Genomic DNA, 14,191 nt, shown 5'->3' on the forward strand with positions numbered 1-14,191 from the left:
GCTTATCAAACTGTCTTGATCTTGACCCACAGCTTATTCTCATTTTTGCCCTTTCAGTTCTCTCCCTCATCCTGCCAGGGGCAGCGTGTGAGCGGCTGGGTGGGGGCTCTGCTGCTGGCTGGGGTCAAGCTACCCATTGGTCCCTGCCCAATGCATGGCAAAAGGGGCTCAAGATAATGACAGATCTGATCAGTGTGCCAGATGGAATTGATAGCTGTTAGAGCTGTTTAGCTGTTAATTAGCAGGATCCTGGGCCTTACTGTTTACTAGAGTCTAGTGCTTGTTAGCGACTAGTTTTGACTTTTGCTGTTTAAGCCCTTATCATCTCACTGCGCGGTGCCCAGGAATATTGTGATAACAGCGATGGCCACGTGCCTGGGCTGGCAGGTGGCCTCGGCAATGCTGCCACACTGGACATACTGGAACTCCAGCAAGAACTGGAGTCAAAGGGACTGTGACCATTGAGTAAGTCCACACTCAAGCAGATACACACTGTTGTAACCCGTGACTTGAGTTGCATGTTATTGGAAGTACTGCAATGTGAACCACCTGAACCAACAGAGCATGAGCCTCACAAAAAGCCAGGCAAGCGCAGCAGTGACCTGACCTGAGCTGGGTTTGGTGTGCAGGAACTCAACACAGCGCACCACTTCTGCTGTCCTGAGCAACTACTTTAGCAGATGGAACTTGTGTCATGGGCTATGAACTGAATGGACATTTTACAGGGATGGACCATAGGCTAAGGGAACAACATCTGTGTAAGTATCAAAGGATGAGAAGGGAGGGAGGAGTTAAAGAGGATCTTGATATATTGTAGTGTAGTAGGACCTGAGCATGATATAAATGTTATAGACTAAGGAGTAGAGATTGTACTAGGCCTGGCAGGGATGGAGTTAATTTTCTTCAGAGCAGCCCACATGGTACTGTGTTTTGGATTTGTGACTAAAACAATGCTGACAACACGCCAATGGTTTAGCTGTTGCTGAACAGTGTTTGCACAGTGCCAAGGTCTTTTCTTTTTCCCCAGTCTGTCCCTGCACCGAATAGGCTAGGGGTGCACAAGAGGTGGGGAGGGGACACAACCAGGACAGCTGACCCCAAACTGACCAACGCCCCATCCCTTAGCAAGCAGAAGCAGAGCCTCCAACTTGGAACACTGATGCAGATATATTTACTCCTGCTCCTGCACTTGTCTAACTTTACATATATAATAAAGGTTATAAGCAAGTAATTAGTTTAAGAACATGGCCTTCTTAAATATAGATTTGTTTAGCACTCACCACACAAAATTCTAATTCTACCAAAGTTAGCTAGCATTCATTATTTGTATTCTCAGGTGAAACCTTTCTCCACAGGTTTAAATTACTTAAAAAAAAAGAAAAAAGTGAAGGGGGCTTTTATTGCAGTTTCATCATTGTATCAAACAAAAATAAATTAAGCAACATTAAAAGATCAGTCTCTTAATATTTTCTAAGATAAAACAATTTTCCAGACAGTTTCACAATTTGAAGTTAGTTCTAATTAGCACTGAAATTTCCCACTGAGCAGAAAATTTTACTTTTGTGATGCAAATTTCCACTAATTATTGCCAAAGAGGTATGACTGTCAAGGCAAATATACAAATTAAAATGTTGATGGTTTTCATGCTGCAGTATTATCTTTATTTTCCAGTGAAAAATGGTAAGTTTGTGACATAGTAAAAAAAAAAAAAAAAGAAAAAAATATTTTAGTTGTATACTTCTTTACACTCCTTTTCTATATCTTTATTTTGAATGGTCTATAAGATACAAGATTTGAAAAACTACTGAAATAACTCAGATAATACCATATGAGGATCAAAGACAAACTACTTCAAGAATTCCACCCTTCTCAAGGAAACCATGTGATAAATGGGAGTTTTGCAATTAATTTACAGGATAGAATCCAATGACACTAGTGAAAGCCTAGCTAAAACTGCTGGAATGAATTCATGGACTGCATTTGCATTTTCACTAAATGTAGTCACCCTGGGAAAAAGACGTGTACACTCTACACACAAGAGTAGCTCCTCTAGTGAAAACACTGTCAGTGCTAAATAAGATGCAGGTGTTTATTGTCCAGTTTCATCTGCTCCTCCTCTGCTACCACCAGGTTGTATTCTCAACAGCTAAAGTTCTCAATGCTACCTATTCAGGGAGCTCCTCATAGTCTAAAAGTTTGTATGAGACTGAAAGTAAGGAGTTCTGGATTTTCCCTTTGGTTCTACCATTGCTATTCCATGACCTGGGGTAAATCACTTCCCTTCTCGCTTCTGAGAAAGAAAGATATGGCTGACTCTTCCTCCCCTTGCCAGGACACTTAAGCTAATCTATGTGAAATCCATAGCTTTTCCACTGTGCTTGGTATGTAAGAACCAAATCAATAATGTGAACCCCCATTCTCAAAGAAGGGATACTGCATATGCCTCAATACTGGGATGCATTCTACCTTTGTCATACTGTAGATAAAAGACACATGGAGGTGAGATTACCCCTACTATCACTTCTTACCTAGGCATTGCTGGAATGCAGCATGACAGCTCCATATCTGCATTTGTTTTCCATCTCAAGCACTATGTACAGAGAACGTCCACCTGTAGCTGCCTATTCTTCCTCTATGCTGCAGAAGCATTACAAAATGGAGGCAATCAGTGCTCAGGATTAAGGCTCGAGTCTCTGTTCCCAGGGATTTAGAACTTAATTTTAAGTAGAAAGAAAGATTGTACTGCTTAGGATGAAGAAATGATATATAAAACAGAAGAGACTGCTATTTCTTTACAGAGAAAAGAAGCTGTTTTTTGAATTTTTTGAATGTTTTGTGTATTTATAGGAATGAACCATCTGCCAAAGAACTCCCTCAATTCTTGTTGGCAAAACATTAGGTCTTTTGATGAAGCACACATCCAAACTAATAAGTATGATTGCTTTAAGGATTTAAAAAAAAAAAAAAAGTTGCCCTGCTTGATAGTTGCAGAAGGGTTAAGAGCTCCCAGATTTTTCAGTCCTTTTCACAGCCAGACCCCCATCAAAATCACACCCAAAGAGTTCTACCCGAAGAGCAATTCCATGATACCATGTCTTTGGAACAATGCGGATAAACCTGGACAGGATGGGTGGGTTAAAGAAATGCTTGACATGTCCATCGCTGTTTTCATTACCTGAGAAAACCTGTAAATACAAAACACACAACTAGTAAAAAGGCAGCACATTAAAAATAAGCTGTTTTTTCTTTTTAAATGGTTCCTAGCTGTTGCGTTAGCCATCCAGGATAGGATGGACTGGCTAACTTCTGATTTTATTTAAAATCCAATCTCTTCCTAAAACGCTGGGTCGAAGTTATTTAGGTCAGCAATATCAATATCTGAACAAATTAAACAGCCTCTGTTTCCATCCACAACTCAAAAGCTACCACTCTAACTGGGATGGACAACAAAAACAAAATTCTGTTATTTTACCTCCACTAACAGCCCTGGTGGGTCAGGTTGGTGTAAAGTGATACAGGTAACAATATAAAGTACTGTGCCTGCTCTGTGTGTATCTAGAGCCTTCCAGCTCTGTTACAACATAACAATTACAAAATAAAGGCAAAAACAAGAAAGCTGGAAAGAAGTCCTCAAAAATCCCTTGTTCATTCAAATTAAATGCCCTCGTGCATTCAAATTGAATGTCCTCCTTTACTAATAGCATCAGTTCCTTTTATCACAATGTTTACTGCTTTCTCTATGGATTTGGTGTTCTTTCCTTTCATGACTATAAATTACTTTGAAAAATCAGATGGCTATTATGAAGTTATCTGTAGTAACCCCAGCTCCCAAACAATTTAGTGTCCTGTGAGAATATCTTTTTGGCTGGCTATTCTGCTTTTGGGCCCTGACCGTGCTCAGAATCTAAAACCAAGCAATGACAGAATTGTCTGAGCAGAGCATGATACCTTTGCCACTGAGTTTGAACCATCCGTATAGGATTTCCACTCTGAGCCTTCGTTGCTGTAGAGAATAACATAGGTTTTCACAAAGTTTTCAGATGATATGGACTTGACCCCCTGGGTAGCAACAGCAGTTATCTTCTTAATTGAGAGTAGATCAATTTGCAGCCACTGTTGGTTGTTGTTCGACTACAATTGATAAAAAGGGTTATCTATTAGCAAACATGTCTATGTCTTTATTTGCTTAATTGAAAATTCCTGTTTAAATATAGTTAAGACTATCTGAGGCAAAAGTCAGAAGCATTTTTGGTGACCCATACAACTAACTTATTCACTGCAGATGGTGTATTTGGAGTCTTTTCACATTATTTTCAATGCATAATGAAAAATAACTGTATTAGGTTTATGTGGCAAGGTTTTGGTAGGGGGGAACTGCAGGGGTGGCTTCTGTGAGAAGAGACCAGGAGCTGCCCCATGTCAGATAGAGCCAGTTCCAGCTGGACCCACAGCTGAGCCAATGACCAATGCTGGTTATGCCTCTGTGATAACCAAAGGATAAAAACATACAGGAGCTCTCAGAGAGGAGTACAAAAATGTGAGAGAAACAACCCTGCAGACACAAGGGGAGGAGGTGCTCTAGGCACCAGAACTGATTCCCCTGCAGCCAATGGAGAAGACCATGGTGCAGCAGACTGTCTCTCTCCAGCATTAAAATGCAGTACATCACAAAAATACCAAATGCTTATACAAAAACAGTAGCTTCCAGCAAAATTCAAAGTGCCTTGTACATAATACTAATACCAAACACTTTAGAAAACAGTTGCTTCCAGCAAGTCTCCAGGTGCTTTGTAAAGAAATGCAGCTCCATTTTGCAGACACAGAAGCTCACACGCCTTGCTGAAAGTCATTCAGCAGAACAGTGGCAGAATGAACCACAAAATCTGCAGCCCCAGATCCATTTTGCTGCTCTGCCTATCAACCAATCCAGGAAGGGTTTCTTTAACCCCTTGGAGCCAAATATTCAATTTGTATTCAGCTTCTGAAATTAAAAGGGCTATTTCTCTGCATGGAAGTGCTGCAGGCTCTGGCCCAAAGGACACCATTGATCGCTCCAAAATATGATTTCATTGCTGTTGCCAACAGCTTAACAAGTTTTCTAATGAAAGAGGGTTAAATGGGCTTCTCAAAGGATGGCTAAAGAGCTGTGAAGTAAGCTGTGAGTAAAAGCTATGAAGTCCATTTGGCACTGGACATGGTGTGCAGGAATTCCACGAGCACACAGGCAGCACAAACTTATTAACAGTAGCTGTCTTGCCCTTGTCCCTCTTTTTCACTTGTTACCTTAGCTCGCCAGGCATTTATCTTTCCTTTCTGATTGAGACGAGCAAGGGAAGGCTCCCATGTGTTAAACCAGGATGTCTTAACAGATGAGGCCATTATCTGGGTATTCTTGATCGCTCCATTTTCCATTCCAAGTGGCAAAGAGCAACCTGTTAAGAGAAGTGCCTTGTAATTCTGTTCATCCGAATAGCTATAGCTTAAGCAACAATGTTGGAATTGAGAACACCCGCAATTTTAGCTTAATTTAACATATTAGTTCAAAAATTAGCCAGAAAGGAAGAACCAGCACATGATCTGTTCTTACCATCTACTTCACAGCCAAGGAGCTCCATGCGAAGAGTAGGCCTGTTATAAGCCTGTGTTGGGTAGACTCTGATATACTTAGCAATAATAGGGGGATCGATGATGTTCTCTTTTATACCATAGGCATCAGAATTACCTTCAAAAATCTATTAAAAAAATCCGCATGTAGTTAATATAATGCAAACACAAACTGAAAGCCCGCGCTGTTATGAAAGTGGTCTTTTATGCCACTAGCACCTTCCACTGTGACGGAGCAAACTATGCTGCAGGACAACTTGAAATATCTCATAGTTCCACCTTAGCACATTTGGAAGCACCTGTAGGCCTCAGTTCAAATAAACAACCCATTGCCATGTGCTATATAAAACTGTACGAAGACATTAGTAAAGGCAAAAGGAGAGGTAAGAGAATAGGTTATTGATTTAGGAGTTCCACCACAGACACCTCAGAGTAAATGGAATAGAGCTGTATTTGGTAGGGTTCGGCATAAAATGAGCCTCTTGCAGGGTATGACCATTCTTATTACATGGGCCTCCTACAGGTGTTTCAGACAGTTTAAAATTCAATTGTTGTGACAGCTGGAAGGACGAGAAAGAAAACAGGATCTGGTAGGCCTAATTTTTAGTTCATCTTCCTGCTTGCTTCAAAAAGCCAATGTGGGCTTCAGAGATAAAAACAGGAAGAGATGTTTGTGAGAAAGCCAGACTCTACAGTCAAGGTTACAGGGCCAATCTGAACTCCAGCCTCGGAGGTTCCTCAACTTGTAATTTGTCTTCTGGCCTGAATGTGATTATTTGATAATTTGATTCAAGCACTATATTATTAAAGTCTCTGAAGACCACCAAAATAAAGTTATCACCTCACTGCATCATCTAATGAGGTTACCTAGGTTGTGGCAACCCCCATAGCATGTACAGACCTTTTGTGCTTGAAAGCTGTCTCCTTTGAAGGTGTTCCACTTCCGTTTGTCTTTGCTGTATGCAATAAAGAACTTCTGGACGTACAAGGACTTTAAAAATTGTTTGGCACCCTGTGTCTGTATCCCAGTTAACAGAACTTGTCTTTGAAAGTCCACCTAGGAAATGTGAATGTTTATAAAGTCAATACTGCACAGTGAAGCAAGTGTCATTCTTTGGCATCTACACAATTGCTTTGAGCCCTGCATTTTGGCACCCACAACACTAATACTCTCAGGAGGAATACAAACAGATGGCAGAGTCCAAACAAATGCTTTCTCTAATATCATTTGTGAATTTCTGTGTGTATTTAGTTTCAGAGTCCATTGTAGTCCATTCAGTGTTCACCACAGCACTACAAAGACACCTCAGAATATCTCTGCATCTGTGCTAGGCAGAATTGCTATCTCCATTTTACAGATAGACAGAAATAGTATAGAGAAAGTCAAGGCTCATATTTTCATAAGCCACCTCTAGTTTTGGATATTCAGGCTGAGAAATGGAATATGACATTCTGAAGTGCTAGAAAGCCACCATCCCTTCTGACATCAGATTCAAGCGCTCAACATGCAAGAAAAAAATTAGCAAGACGTTCCTGTCAGCAGTGGAACTCATTCTCTGGCATATGCCATCCACCCCACATCTCCGCATGCTTTCCTGCAATAACCTCAGCTTCTCACTACCACATCCCTTATCAAATTATTTATTTTCCCAACATTCTTTACAGTTCCCCTACTTCACCTTCATGAACTTGACAGTATGTCAAACATTAGCAAGCCAAAAGTAACAGCTACTTGTTGAACTTATGCTGCAACACTAGTTTGAGTCTCTCTTCTCCCAACTGCACATTTTCATTTGACTTTTAAGAAATTAGCTATGTTCTGTAGATCTGGGTTTAAATTGGCTATCTGGTGCAAAAGTGATTGGAATAGAAGAAAGATGGAAGCGATGCAACTGATTAATGCAGTACTTGAAGCCATAATCACATAAGCTTTACTTCCCTGTGATGCGTCAAACTGGGCATAGAAGCATCCAGTAAAAACAAAAAACCTCCAAAACTATCTGAAGCAATACTGGAGAGTATCACACTTTAAATGATCCCCCAACAAACCTACATAAAAATAAATATGTACTGTTAGGTAGACAGTACAAAAAAAATGGTAGTGGAAAGAATGACTTAATTTGCCTACAAAATGGCTAGTCTAAATTGTAAGGGTAACTGTCCAGGAACTGAGCCTCAATAGCTGTACAGATTGGGTTACACCAGAGGAGATGGGCAATTTATGGTATCACCAATCAAACTTGCTGCATCTTCTCAGTTTTCCCCAGCAGTCTTCCCTACAAGAACAAGAGCAGCTTGACCTTCTAACAAAAGTTACAACAGAATCACAACACAGGATTGTATGGTCGTGCCCAGACTCAGTGATGGCCAAGCATGTGTGGTTTTATACCTGGATCCAAGGGAGATCATCTTTCATTACTGTGCTCCAAGCATTGTATGTTCCAGAATTGTTTAATCGGGCTAGCTTAGGTTCCCAATAGTCTACAGAGAAAATATGAATAAAGCAAGAATTTAAGGAGATGCTTAATTTAAGTGCTTCAGTTATTTTCAGATCTGTTGGGGGAGGAGGGAAGGGGGGGAGAATTTGGACATAGCCAGCATCTGCAAGTCAACTATTACCCTACAAAGCTTTATAGTTAGAAGAATGACTTTAAAAAATAACAGCATTTTATGTAATATACTCTGCTGATTTGGGATCAGGGTCTAGAGTTGGCTAAACAAGTTTTGGCTGCAAGCAGGATCAGACAAAACATGCTCTATATTGCCATATTCATGGCAGAGTTCCCCTATGCATAAGGAAGTTTCCATGTTAAGAACTGATGTTGAATATATACGAACCAGCTTTCAAGCCTTCATAACACTGGGAGGGGATGGGACAAGAAGGGGGGGAGAATATGAAAAAATGCAGTTACATCCGCAGCAAAATCAATTCTTCAAAATAGGTAATTTATTTGTTATTTCAAGGGAAATGGTGTGTTTCTGCTTGTGTGTACAACCTGTATATCTTCTTTTGCCTCTGCCTATGTAGAATTCTATCAATATCTCTTATCAAATGATACCAATTTTATACCAGGAATAAACTTGGTAAATCAAAGACTGTGACTGCTCTAGATGCTAGTTTCCCAAATCTTTCATAACAGACACACTTTGCACTTTCACAGCTCATACCACATGCAAATCTCAGATATTTTTTTTTAACATTTGGTGTTGATTCTCAAGCAGGGAAGCCAGAGGACAAAAATATGAAGCTAGATTTGTTCCACGTCATCCAGCAGGCCCACGACAGAGGACTCCCTGACTCTCAGGCTTATAACGCTGACAGAAGACCCGGAACAGTGTTGGAATACAATGACGAGGCCCACCTAGTACAGGTCACGATATCTGCCTGCAGAATTGAAGAGCTTTTTAACCTGACAGTTGATTCATTAATGAACTGATCTTTTACGATGTATCATGAAATGTAAAAAAAATATGGAACTGCAATACTTTGCTGGGGATGTTCAGTAGCGTGCCTGGACTTTTTCAACTATTAACTCACCTATATGATGTGAAGCATTGATTTGCGAATCGAGTATAACTCCACTTGCCAGACCCATTGGAATCGTGCACTCTAGAGAGAGATCAAGAAGTTTGTTTTTAAAAAGCAGTCTATTCGAATATACATCTTGGTGGAATGTTCTAAAACAGCACTCAGAACAATTATTAATAATACTGTAACATCACCACTCTTTTCCCAAAGAAGACCAAATAAATTTCTGAATTTTATTTCAATAGATTAATCTACTGGTCACTGTGAGGAAAAAAAAATAAAAAAATAAAAAAGTTCAAGACTAGTATGCTAAAGGCTGCATATTTTTTCTTCTAGAATAAATTTACAGTAATCACTCCACCTCCTCCTTGAAACATCTCCCAAATTTACTTTTAGCGATCCTGAAAGGGTAGATATGACTTTATAACTTGGCACCTCCAGACAAAAAATACCTTAGTTCAGTACCTTTCTCTAGAACCAAATAGGATGCCTGCATTCCTGCTTGCTGATATTCCCCCACTTCAGTGTCTAAAAGCCACCAGCCAGGTCTCTGTGGTTTCATTTCAATTGTTTGAAATGAGCCTTGAAAAAAATGGAAGAAAGAAACATATCAGAAGTGTTAGCATTATCATTAGGTTGATGTTAGTTAGGCTGGATGTTAAACTAAAGATCATGCTATGGCCTGATCCGGAAAAATTAAATAACCTGCTAAACATAGCAGAGAAAGCAGCAACTATCACCACTGTGTCAACTGCACTATAGATCATACTACTATTCATCTTCCATATACATCTCTGCCCATCTGAGGGGAAGATATTTGCCCATACCATATATGTTTTGTCTGTAACTTTACTCATCCCTCCAGTTTTAGAGGACAACGTTATCTTTTTTTCCCGCCTCTTAAAATAAGTGCACATTTGCACCTTAAGGGAGGTGCAAAGTGATGAGTTTTTGACCATCACTGGCAATTGAACCGTTAGTGCCCTCAAACTTTTTCTCCCTGTGCCCAAAGCCAACTTCTATTCTTCCTTACATTGTTACAGTCTGTCATGATTATACCAATCACACCTTAGAATTTATTCTAATACTTACCTGGAAGGAGTGTATATGTACCAAGCTGATACTTTGGCTCTCCTTGTTCAACAAAGATCTGTCCATGGAAATGAACAACATGAATGTCTTTTGGCCCTCCCATATTCAGCAAATGCCATCGGACCAGTTCACCTTCATACATCTTTAAGCCTTGCAAATTGTAGGTAATTCCATTAATTGCTAAAAAAAGAACATATTGTTGATAAGGATACACTTCACAAAATAGGTCTTATAAAGTGCTAGAATACAGTTATTAAAATGAGTCAAATATTTAACGAAGTAACATATTTGGGGAAAAAACATCCAATCTAAAGTGCTATACAATATAGTCTATGTACCATCAATTCAGAAAATCCAGGGACCTCATCACAGGATTTGAGCTCAGTTTGCTTGCAACATGTGGCAGGTAGGAGAACAATGATGTATTCTGTCACAACTGACACCCTTGATTAATAACTGATTTTGGAGACCACATTTTCAAAGGCAGATTCTACTTTTCAACATGCCTTTTTCAAACATGATCACTTAAGATTTATGGCACAAAAACATCAGATTTTTAAAAGACTGTGCAGATTTTCATAGGGTTTCATTAATGACCATTATTTCAAAGAGAACAACAGATTAGCTTTCAACACATAGCTACTTAACTCTACACAACTAAAATCTCTGTATCCACACAGAGGTAATATGAAAGGCTGTCCTAAAACTGCTTAAAATTCTTTCAGTAGAACTAGTTGATTTGCCAAATTATTATTGTACTTCTACAATTCAGGCAGGTTTCACTTTTCCAGAGTATTAGCTTCTTACTGAAAATAGTTTTGTTTGTTTTAAATACAGGGGGTAAATGCATGTGAAAGAAACTTTCTGTAGAAAGTTTGTCTAACATGTCCTTTCTACATTTTAATAACAATTTTCCAGCCAATGATAATCTTTGCATATAAAACTATGACTATTACAGATACAGGAGAACAACAACAAAAAAAAATTTACATAATTAATGTGCAGGATTTATGCATGTTCAAAGGCAGGGTGAGTTGAGAAAACCTCCCCAACACCTTTCCCTCTACCCCAATAAACTGAATACTTGACAAAAGGAAGTAAGTACCATAGAATTTGTGGCATTGTTGAGTTCCTTGGGTCTTCTCAGTACAAGATCTTCTAGAACGTTTGTCAAAGTACCAGCTTTTCTCTTCATCAAAGACCATAAAAAGTAAGAAAAAGTCTCGGGTGGATGTTCTTTTATTGCTTGACATACTCAAGGTTCCTTTTTGACAGATCAGTATTGGTCCAATCAAACCTGAGTGAGTATCTTTCTCCTAAAAGGTAGTAAACCCACATTAAATGTAAGAGTGGACTTTCCAAAAGATGTCAAAAAGCATAACATTCTATGGAAGCACATTGGACCCTAAAAATTCAAGGGAAGGGGCCTGCATTTCCACTGCTTTGTAATCTTACTCTCCTCTGCTCAGTCAACTAGAGTTTCCTAATTTAAATCTATCAACAGCATATATCCCCTTTTAACTGAATGTAAGAGATTAAATGTCAGATAGGAACATTAGGCCAGATAAAAAGGACAGCTATCTAAAAAGTGTTCTGCATCTTACATTTCCACAGGTGTACAGTAACATCATTTGGAGATGTTCAAAACCTGACTGCATGTGGTCCTGGACAACCCACTGTATCAGATTCTGCCAGAGCTGGGGTGTGTGTGGAATTGGACTAGATATCAGGAGGTCCCTTACAACCTAAACAATTTTGTGATCAACTGCAGCAACACTGTCAATGTCTATTTCGATTTCCTTACCAGATTTACATCAGAGTAGTAGACCCAGGACCGACAAGCTGCTCCTGACTGCAGAGGTCCTGATCGCCTGTTTGCATACCATACATATATATAGCTGCTATTCGGCTGAACTTTGTCATCTTCCTTAAACCAAGTAGTAGACTCATCATCGTAAGTGCTTCCCTCAGAGGACTTTTCATAGAAGAGTCCATGGGCATGGAGGGAATATGGTCTGGATGCCAGATTCTTAAAATGAACCTAGAAAAAAGGAAAAAAAATTCTGTTGAGCAAATTCAGGCCTAAACCACAGCACCTACACAATACATTCCAATAACCTCAAACCAGGATCAAGATTACAGGCCACACTGTGACTACAGGCCACACTGCCCATGTCAAAGTTGGCAGGGATATTTTTTGAGATCTCCATGCAGAGTCACATACTACAATGCAGGTGGTTAATTACAAAGTAGGAAACACGAGTCTGACCCCCTGTCTTCTACTGAGCCCAGACTCCTAAGATTCTTGCTGCTGCCCTTCACTCCTGGGTATGCTTATTTACAGCAAGCAGGGAGTTTCTACTTATGTTTTGCTGCGTGGTTGCAGTAAAGAAGGGCACAAGATAACCAACTAGTAACATTACACCTCTGTATGTGTCAGTCACACTGAAATCAGTGCTTCTCCCTTGTCCCAGAGAAGAGACATGAGGATAGGGAAATTCCGTATTTACCTCCCAAAGCTAAAGTAGACTTTCTTCTTACTCATGTTTTTAACATAGTTCAATGTGTTCCTATGTATACCACTCATGGAAATAAGCAGAAGTGTATGAGATTTACTGTATTACTCCATCCTCGTGTGCTGGAAGACCGGACAGAGAATGGCAAGGAGTATTCAGTGGTTGGAAACTAGAAAACCAGAAGTGAATTTACTGTGGATAGTGGAGAAAAGGGGGATCCTACCCCTTCAATGAAACAACACATCACTGTGCTCTTCTGTCCACAATGCAATTTCTAGCTCTGAAAAATGTTTCCCCTACCATCTTTTAAAACGTGGTATTTTCAGACTCATTTATATCACTCTAAGATCACCATGAGACTCCTATCTTGTACACATACTCAAAAACAGTGACCTACTAGGATTACATCATCCACTTCAGCCTGGATAACTGGTCCCAGGATGCCAAGGTGTTCTTCATATTCGCCTTCATCCTGGAGAGTTGTAAAGGTACTATCTGTATACCTTTGAAAAATCACTTTATATGTGGTACCATCTTTACAGGCTTTGTCGTTCATCATTGTACTGAAAGGAAATTCCCACCAGAAAACAAACAAACAAACAACAAAAATCATACAAGTGAACTGGAAATTGCTCTGATGAAATATAAGTACTCTTACAACAGAAACATTTCAGAATGTAAAGAATAAGCACACAAATGTCAGAGGATTCTGAAAATCATAACTTAAAATATTTAAGCAATTCTACTTCTTCAGTTCATGAGATCCTTCAAAGATTTGGTCATTTGTCACTGAAAAAAAACTCCAACTAGCCTCTGGAAACCCATTTGAGCCGTTTTCCTTTTTTACCATTAGCCTCAATAAGCTAAATCAGAGCTTAGCTCAGAATGTACTGCGCTACCTACACCTTACTCTCATAGATGTACCATTTCCAGAAACCTAACAGACACACATTTTACATCTAATTATATCTGTATTTTGCAAAAGCAGAGATGGTAAGAACCAATATGCTTTTAATCACTCAGACCATTCTTTAGGTCTTAAATAGAAGCACCAGGAGGTTATTATTCTGATAAAATATAAACATTGCCTTATTACCAGTACTGCAAAAATAGAAACTTAACCTATGTCACCTCATACAACGGAAGACTGGTTTTCAGCTCTTCAGCACACTGAGACTGCGTATGTCATGGGCTCTGCTAACTTCACTGAAATTATGTACATCACAGAGGCTGAGAATGAACCTCACTGGGGAGATCTGTATAGAGCTCTGAGCATAAGGATTTCTTTATTTTTCCAAGCGCACTGAGAAACCGTCTGTGGTTTCTGCTATTTTTACAAGTGCCATTTACACAGACTAAGGTGAGTCAGGAATAAACCCAGAGGATATAGAAAAAGGGTGGAAAAAATCATTCAAATAAATTGAAAATTCAATCTGAAAAATTATATATT

At 39.4% G+C, this 14,191-nt stretch overlaps 1 protein-coding gene across 2 annotated transcripts in view; it reads right to left on the bottom strand.

Annotated features, from left to right (window-relative positions):
* Positions 1 to 1,383: 1,383 nt before the first annotated feature.
* F5 (coagulation factor V) overlaps positions 1,384 to 14,191 on the bottom strand; it is a 34,989-nt gene continuing 22,181 nt past the window's right edge. For both annotated transcript variants that reach the window (XM_040570232.1, XM_040570238.1), the window contains 12 exons: positions 13,139 to 13,304; positions 12,030 to 12,266; positions 11,331 to 11,541; positions 10,226 to 10,405; positions 9,599 to 9,715; positions 9,143 to 9,214; positions 7,994 to 8,085; positions 6,506 to 6,661; positions 5,588 to 5,732; positions 5,284 to 5,432; positions 3,949 to 4,131; positions 1,384 to 3,185 (listed from right to left, as the gene is read on the bottom strand). In XM_040570232.1, coding sequence (XP_040426166.1) covers positions 2,997 to 3,185; positions 3,949 to 4,131; positions 5,284 to 5,432; positions 5,588 to 5,732; positions 6,506 to 6,661; positions 7,994 to 8,085; positions 9,143 to 9,214; positions 9,599 to 9,715; positions 10,226 to 10,405; positions 11,331 to 11,541; positions 12,030 to 12,266; positions 13,139 to 13,304 — 1,897 coding nt within the window. In that variant the 3' untranslated portion in view covers positions 1,384 to 2,996. The remainder of the gene's footprint in view (positions 3,186 to 3,948; positions 4,132 to 5,283; positions 5,433 to 5,587; positions 5,733 to 6,505; positions 6,662 to 7,993; positions 8,086 to 9,142; positions 9,215 to 9,598; positions 9,716 to 10,225; positions 10,406 to 11,330; positions 11,542 to 12,029; positions 12,267 to 13,138; positions 13,305 to 14,191) is intronic.

Source organism: Cygnus olor, chromosome 1 (genome assembly GCF_009769625.2).
Source record: "Cygnus olor isolate bCygOlo1 chromosome 1, bCygOlo1.pri.v2, whole genome shotgun sequence".
In the NCBI taxonomy this organism is placed as follows: domain Eukaryota; kingdom Metazoa; phylum Chordata; class Aves; order Anseriformes; family Anatidae; genus Cygnus; species Cygnus olor.